This window comes from Rosa chinensis, chromosome 1 (genome assembly GCF_002994745.2).
Source record: "Rosa chinensis cultivar Old Blush chromosome 1, RchiOBHm-V2, whole genome shotgun sequence".
Classification (NCBI taxonomy): Eukaryota; Viridiplantae; Streptophyta; class Magnoliopsida; order Rosales; family Rosaceae; genus Rosa; species Rosa chinensis.
In genome coordinates this window covers 63,269,933-63,278,549 of record NC_037088.1, presented here as the reverse complement: position 1 = coordinate 63,278,549, position 8,617 = coordinate 63,269,933, and the positions used below count along the sequence as shown (strand labels likewise).

Genomic DNA, 8,617 nt, shown 5'->3' with positions numbered 1-8,617 from the left:
AAACCTCTGAACTAAAATCCCCAAACTTCTAGTGTTTCGAAGTATCAAATGCTACAATTTGCAGAGATTCTTGTATCTTCAACTATAATTTCCAGTAATCATATACTCAGAACTGAAATCCAAAGCTTCGATAGTATGAACAATAGCTAAAATTTCAACAAAAAAACTCCCAAATCGATGATGAACTTCTCTGAATCTTGAGCCCAAATTAAACGAACAGCTTGCTACTTTGATCAATTGTAGTGATTCTGAAGAGAAATTTGATTCTTGATGACTTTTTCTTAACGAAATCTAGGTCATAGATCAACCTAAGCTCTTGATACCATGTTAGAGTTATAAGAAAGCTTGAAGAAGATGAGGGAAAAACCCAGAAAAAGAGAGAGTTTCGTACCTAACTATGATGATGAAAATTACAGTATGTTTTTGTTTACAACAAGATATCCTATATTGACTTGACTTGGGGTAATTTACCCCTTTTACCCTTAACACCTTGTACACTCTGAAGAAAACAATATGAGCTAGCTGGAAAGAAATGGGATTCTAATTTGTTCACCACATTTATTTTGTGGTGATATCACCAACTTATTAACACTTGCCACGTCATATAGAATTAATTGAATACTTAAAATATAATTTTTAAATAAAACATCATGATAAACTATAATTCTGTTTTATAACACGTGGCAGTTTTGTATTGAGTGGTGAGCAAATTTGAATCCAAAGAAATGCCTATACTTTACTCTAGGGTGCGTTTGGATGAGAAAACTATAAAATTCGTAGGAATTTATAAATGATGGAATCTTTAACTCCATCAATCTAAAATTCCATTAATTACAATTTCTATTGTTTGGTTGCATCTATTTAGGATTTGAAATGTGTAATAAATTAAGAAAGTTTAAAACAAATAAAAACATAAAATAGAAAAAAGTCTTGTTTTGGAAATAAAAATTGAATACTACAAAGGAATTCGTAAATGACACCAATTTTAGTGGAAATTGAAGTAAGGAATTTAAATAACGAATTTCTTCGTTTTTTTTTCCAGAGAGAAATTTAAAATTTCCAATATGATAATGCCAAACGAAGGAATTGGCTTTTAGGAATTATGAAATCCTCACTTCCAATTAAATTCCATCATTTTTTCCCTCATCCAAATTCCAAACACACTCTAGAGGAAAATCAAATCAGCATATAGCTCCCAATCGATGTAAAACTTCTAATAAGAAAGTACTTGAAGCTAGAATGAGAAAAATTGTTCTTCCTTATATAAGAATGGCTTTGTAAAAACACATGCATTTTGTCTTTCCTAAACGAAACAATCGAAATGCAGGGAGGAGATTGAGAGACAAAACCAAGCAAGCAAATTAGCAAAATGTTGCTGATGATTGGTTATGTTACATTCTTGCAGAGAAGAAACCTAGAACTAAACTTTCTTAGTATTGTGTAAATCAACCATATAAACATATATACATTGCCCCCTTCAAAATCCGGTCGATGATGAGACGACTTTAGCGAGAGTCTGCTCCAGCCCAGGAAAGTCTATATATGATGGATTGCTAACCTGTGAAGTTGGAGATATGAAACAAGAATTACGATCTTATTGCACTGTACTCGTACATAATTAAAAACCTAAACCAATTAAATGAGAAATTAAAGACTAGCTACCTCGGATTGTATGGTGTATACAAGCCTTTTGTTAACCTGGGTAGTAGCACAACTAATTACAGTAAGTCCTTGTTCAAGCAGTATTTGCAGCAATCTTGATAAGACCACACCTTGTGGCTCTGCAGAACCACCGGTAACACAGCTGATTATTACAATCTCAACGCCACCTAAGCAAGGGTTGACTGCAACACGGCTTCTTGAAAAGTTGCCTGCTAACAATGATGAAGAGCTACCAGTTGATCCACTAAGATTCCCAGCTAGGCCAAGAGCACTAGTACAACTCAAATCCGGCGACGACGTTTGTATCTTTAGGTCATTTCTCTGGGCACCGAGTTCTTTGATCCTCGTTTGCAGGTGTTTTATATGATTCACAGCGTCGTTCATATGATCTGCCAATGAACGCTTTCCCTGAAATAATCCATCCACATATATCCACGATCATAACCTTGTTCATCGCATTTAGATTATGTAATTTACGAGGATATATAAACTCTGACAAAACTAATTAATCCAAACCCAGAAAGATGTACAAAGTATTGAGCAAGTATGAAGAACAGTTGGGCTTTAACAAATTACCTTGATAGACTGAGGAGGGAGTGTGGATCTGAGTGATGCATAAAGCGCGGCCATTTCTTGTCTTCTTTTCCTTTCAATATCTCTATGCATCATCTTCTTTTGGCTATCGTCAATAATGGAATTCGCACAAGGTTGATCATTATCCATTAAACTGAAACATATATCTGGCAAGATCAGATCTTGTCGGCGGATTCTGTATTTTTGTTCAAAGGAATAATTAGATGATGAAGTACAGGAAGGACCATGTATAATTCAAGATTCCTTAGCTCTAAAGGAGACATAGTATAATATAGGCTCTCTGATCAACTACTCAAAGTAAGTACACGGAGCTGGTAAGGAAGGGAAAAGTAGTAGATTCGTTAGTTAGGGTTTTAGATCTTCCATGGACCAAATCAATATCCCAGCAGCAAGATTCCCAAAGTCTCTTCAATGGCCTAGCTGTATACATCTAATAGAAACTTGCCTCTGGCCACACAGCTTTTCATGTTTTTTGAATTGAAAATGCAACCCCACCCACCAGCATTTTCTCTCCTATGCCTCTCCATGTTTATTACACCTTTTCTACTACTACTTCTTCTTCTTCTTAATCTTTAGGCCGTTATGTTTTTTGTTGTTGGGGTTATAACCCATGTAATGACCTCAAGGGTAATAACTTTTCTATTATGATTCTAATCTAAATTTATTACATTTTGAGAATCGAATTTTTAATCTATCATCACAGTTTAATTCAGAATTCTTCATCTTTGATAAAACTTGTATAGATCCCATGTAATCAAAGAATTGATGTCATTCCTTTGTACGCTGCTACAAAGAAAATTGGTCATGCAGGAATTCTTGTTGCAGAAGGTACTGCTCTTTGCGATGATTTAAGCTCTACTCTCCTCAATCAGTTTAATCAGATTTGCGGAGAAGGAGATTATGAAGACTGTGTTCTTAACAAGACTGCTGTTCCTTGGAGTGTCAAGATGCTTGTTCAATATATTAAGCTTTTAGCTAATCAGTTCCGGTTTGTTAAGTGTTACACATATTTTTGGGTAGCTAATTTTGTTGCTGACAATTAGCTAACCTTGATCAAAATCATTCTACTCCTTCGATATGTTTGGTTGAGTTGTCTCCCCATTTATGTGTTTCTAGCGTTCCATTTGGATTAACTTGGCAGAGGTTGTGTTCGTGGCTCTTTCTTGTAGTTGTCTACATTTTTTTTTTTTAATAGGAATTGATTTCATTAGTAATCAAGCCATAGAAACAGGTCAGAGTCTAACAGAACTTACATAAGAAGATCCGGGAACCCAGATAACCTATCTAAGCCAAACTAAACTCATTAAAGTCTAATGGGACGCTTGCATGAAGCAAGCCTAACTAAGCAAGCACAACCTCGCTTCCTAAGGAAAAATCATTCATCTAGTCCTATTTGCCGACACGTGATTGTGGTACAAATAACAACTAGAAACATCTAAGAAAAGCTCATAGAGATTAACCCTACCTAAACAAGACTTGCATCAAATGTCTAATAGCAAACACTAAAATATAGCAGATAACAACCTCGGCAACAGGTTGTCTTCTTGCTCTTTGAAATCTGCTGACTCGAATTGAGCCTGGCTTAACAGCCCAAGCCCAAATCCGAGCTAAATAAAAAGAAGTCCAATCAAGTTGCCTGGCCATCACCACCGTCGCTGGCAACAGATCCTCTGGTGGCTTGCCTTTCCGCCACACCATTTTTCCTCTAATAATGAACACTAAAATCAGATGAATCTGATTGGGAGCAAGTATCTCTGCTACCTCTCTCCGGCGAGCCTTAATCACCTGCACAGAAGATTGATTGGAAAAGCCTGGAACCAGAACTTCGAGCAGAACCCCCGGCGACCTGAAACACCTGATGCACCGCTCGGCCAAAACCTGAAACCAAGAAACCCAAGCCCGTACGAAACCTCTTCGACACCCCGAACCACCAGAACGGCCTCCCTGAAGCTTTGCCTCCCTGAATAGCCGCCGATCTATCTTGATCCGACAACGCAATAAATTTTGCCGTCGAGAACTGCCTCGTCTCCAACCAAGTCAGATCAATCCGACCGTCGCCAAATGGCTGACGCTAAGATCTGCTCCTCACAACCCACGATGATGAGTCGCTGATGCTACACAGCCGGCAATAGAGCCGCGGCCACCCGCTGCCCAGAATACCCTAAGGCTCTGCTTGAGAGAGAGAGAGAGAGTCTATTCACTATAAAACTCTTTAATATGTTTCAAGTTGTAATTGTTTTTTATTGTTATTCTTTTTGTAGTTGTCTACCTGGATCAACACCCTTTTTTTTCTCAAGAAAATTAGATAATACCCTTTTTGAGTTTCATAAGACTATTTCACCGAAGCCTAAATCAAATATTGATGCTGACCCATACAATGGGGGTCGTCTTGGGTACCTTGGTGTTTGTCATACCCTTATTTTTATATTTTTTTTACTTTTAGTAAATTAATATAGTGGAAACCTACTGAACTGGTCAATAGGTTACCCAATTAAATATCGACATGTGTCATTTAAAAAAATAAAATTTACCATATTAACAACACACTCTTTCTTGATATGTAACATTGTTAAAAATCATGTAACAAGTATTGTCAAAATAATAAATTATACATAGTTGAACTACAATTACGACTTATGACAACAGTTATTGTGGTTATTGTAATTAAGTGGTCAAAGATGTAAATATCATATTTGGACAACTTTTATCAAATTTAGAACCTTGATTATCAAGTGGAGAAACTCCTTACAATACTGAGTTGTTACATATCTTTTGGTCTAATTTTAATTTTACCATTTTCACAACTCAAATGTTGTAGGAATTGTAAAATGATTGGTAATCTTGTAAATGGTATAGTTTTTGAAGTAATTACTATAATCAGAACAAAAGTTACCGCTTTTACACCAATAGTTGCTAGTTATTGTAAAATATGTAGTCATTGAGTAATTATTCCATTAATGATAAAAATATAAAGATTTACCAGTTTGACAACAAATTTGTTGTTGCACTTGTTAAATTGTCCATAAATTAGTACATTAGTCTAGGTTAAGTAATTACTATAAATAGGACAAAAGTTACCGTTTTTACATCAATTGTTGTGATTGTGGTAAAATGTGTAGTCATTCATCATTGTAGTAATAATTTCATTAATGATAAAAACATAAAGATGACAACAAATTTGTTGTCATACTTGTTAAATTGTCTATAAATTAGTACATTAGTTTAGGTGGAGTAATTACTACAAATAGAGCAAAAGTTACCGCTTTTACATCAAGTGTTGTGGGTTGTGATAACTTGTGTAGTCATTGTAGTAATAATTTCACTAATGATAAAAACATAAAGATTCATACATGTTCTATTTTATATAATATTTACCACTTTGAGGACTCATGTAACCACTTTGAGGACACATGTGGTAATTAGAAAAAAATTCCGCATTAAAGTAAATAAGGTATTCGTTAGAGAAAAGTAGGTTCTCATTTGAGTAATTAAGTCTTAAAAGTGGTAATTGTAATAGGTTCTCATTAGAGTAAAGTAAATTCTCATTTGAGTAAATAAGTCCTAAAGTAGGTTCTCATTTGACTACATTTAAAACAAATATTATTTATTTTTACACTAATTGTTGTCATTGTCGTAAAATGCATGTAAAAAGAATTATATTTGGTTAAGGAAACTACTAATGATATAATTAATTGGTAATAAATATTACTTAACTAATACTAATTTTGCGAACTTAGGTTAGAAGGTTTTTGTTTTTAATAAGGAAAAAACGTAATTTTCAATTGTGTAATTGTTCATTAATAACAAGCATTAATTCACTAATAATAAAATTAATTAGTAATATAGACTATTTAACTAAAAGTAATTCGGTGAACCTAGGATAGAAGGTTCTTTTAATTTTTTTTGCAAAAAGGAAAAATCATAATTGTCAATTGTCAATTGATAATCAAACATTAATTGGCTTTATTGTTTTCACTATCTTTATTGTTTTCAATTCAATTAGTAGTTTGTGTTACCAGAAAAATCAAAAAGGCTAAGGGCTAAACAAGTTACCAATTTGTTAAATATTTTGAACCATTAGATATATTACTAATCCAATGGTCCAAAATATTTAACAAAATGAGGGTATGACAAACACCAAGGTACCCAAGAATTCTCCCATACAATGAGGGCCACTTTGCCTAGGTACTGGCTCTTCCATTATTTTTTGTTAGAGGGCTTTATCAAACGTTGTTCAGAAGACTAAATGATGATATTTTCATCACATATTAGAGGTACAACTAAGATAATTTGCAAGCTTGTATACGTGAAATGGTCTGAAGTACACTGTTTTTTAATTAGGTGTTGTATGACTTGTATCCATCCACTTGAGAGCCCAAGTTGCCCTTTTATACACACACACACGTGTGTTTGTGTGTGTATATGTATGTAACCTGGTCATAACTCATCAGTCGATAGTTGGTAAGCATCACAAGTTGCGTAACTACTACTCTACTGTGTTGATCAAGTTGCATCATGAGACTCGTGGGTTTTGCATATTAAAACATTTTCCTTCTTACTACCCGTGCGTGATGACTTGGCATTCTTTCATTCTGAAAACTAACATACATACATAGACTGATAGACTCATCGTTTTTCTGTTCCACGTTAAGAATTAATGGTCTCTGCTCCTCCCTGGCTGGCTCCACAACAATAATGAGAAATGTGATCAAGAGCGGGCTGTACTTCTGCAGCGTTACTCTTAGTAAATTTGAACTCAAAACAAAGTACCTAAGCGACTTATTCTAACCAAGCTAATTAAACATAATCATGTCCATCCGCATGGTTGTTTGACCTTGATGGTAAATGACTCTTAAACATAATTAATCATGTCCTGTTCCTGTTCTATTCTACAATTATCATATATTATGTGTGTGTGTGTATACATATATGTATTTATTTGATTACAATACTCTAGCTTTTACTTTAAAGGGGATTGACATGAAGATTTGCTCATAATATATAATCAAATTAAAGCTTTATTTGATGCTTAGTATAATTTGGTGAAGATGACTGGCATGCTGTCCTTGGGACCATATATAGGGCTGTTTAGTTTCCAAGTAGTTGTCTACAACATGTGGGATATCATGTAGTCTTAAAGCTTAGGATCTGCAAGTACTTAACCAGAAAAATATCGATTAGGGTTTGCAACGAGACACAAACTTACAAGGTTGATGGTACATAGTAGATGCCCATATCGAATGCCCACCGACCTACTCCTTGGGTAGACGACCGTCCTTGAAATAAGCTAAGCAGGGATCATTCAAATAAGATGTAAGAAGTTAATCATAGATTTCTTAAGAAATCAAATATGGATTTTCTTTGATTTGACATCAATTTAAATCTATTCCTCGCGTACGTGGTTTTCTCTTCTTCTTCTTTTTTGAAAGGGGTGGTTTTCTCTTCTTTAAAAACTAAAACTTCGGAGATGGTCAAAGTCAAACCGATCAAAATCCTCGAGCCCAACGATTCCAATAATACAGGGATAAATATTATCTGAACAATAACTATGGTGATATGCACAAGTCATTGGTATGAAAGCCTATAATTAATTGCCTGCCGCCACAACTCACATCAATAAGCATTCGCAGTAGTGAGATCGAATTCTCTTTTACTAGTGAAAGTGTACCCAACCTTCAAACCCTAGCTGATAAATCCCCAAGGTTGCATCTAGTACAGTTGCACTCATGGTCATCATTAAGGATAAATTAAAAATTAACTATAAATATGTTTATCACAGTCTGAGTGCTTCCATAACTCGATCTTATTCCCTCCCATGCATAACTATATATAATTTGTTCACAATTATTAGCCACTTTGAATATTATAATAGATTTGATACCTGATTTTGTCAAGAAAAAAGAATTAGGAAGCAGCTAATCTGCTATGTTCCAGCATTACTATATTCTCTTACAAATCTTCTTCTTGATACTGTTGGTGGTTAGGCTGCTTCTGTGCTTTCGTTCCTGGACACTACTGTTCCGGTCATGCACAATAATGCTATTGTTTAACTATAGCTAAACTTCTTATACATATAAATCACATTTTTGAAATGACTGAGAAATATACGAGCTTCCTGTTTAATTACTCTACTAAATGACCCATATCAAATAGAGTGTCATTTCAAAGTCCAAATTAAAAAGGAATAATTGAGATGAAATGATCGCTTCAGTACTAAAAGGGACAGATACAGAGACTTTATAAATTAATGTTTTAGGTCTGTGCTCCACCTGATAATGTGAATGCCAATTATGCTGGGGTTAACTTTTGCGCCTAGCAACAGTGAGAGGAGCATATTAAAAGTTTAAAGTGACCTTGGGTG

The 8,617-nt window shown here is 34.6% G+C and overlaps 1 protein-coding gene across 1 annotated transcript; it reads right to left on the bottom strand.

Moving 5' to 3' along the window:
• Positions 1-1,471: 1,471 nt before the first annotated feature.
• On the bottom strand, positions 1,472-2,385 carry LOC112182812 (transcription factor bHLH36). The gene is made up of 3 exons (XM_024321360.2): positions 2,239-2,385; positions 1,663-2,070; positions 1,472-1,558 (listed from the first exon to the last, which is right to left on the bottom strand). Exons 1-3 carry the CDS (start codon positions 2,383-2,385, stop codon positions 1,478-1,480), a joined length of 636 nt encoding a protein of 211 aa, XP_024177128.1. The 3' UTR covers positions 1,472-1,477.
• Between the last annotated feature and the right edge of the window lie 6,232 nt (positions 2,386-8,617).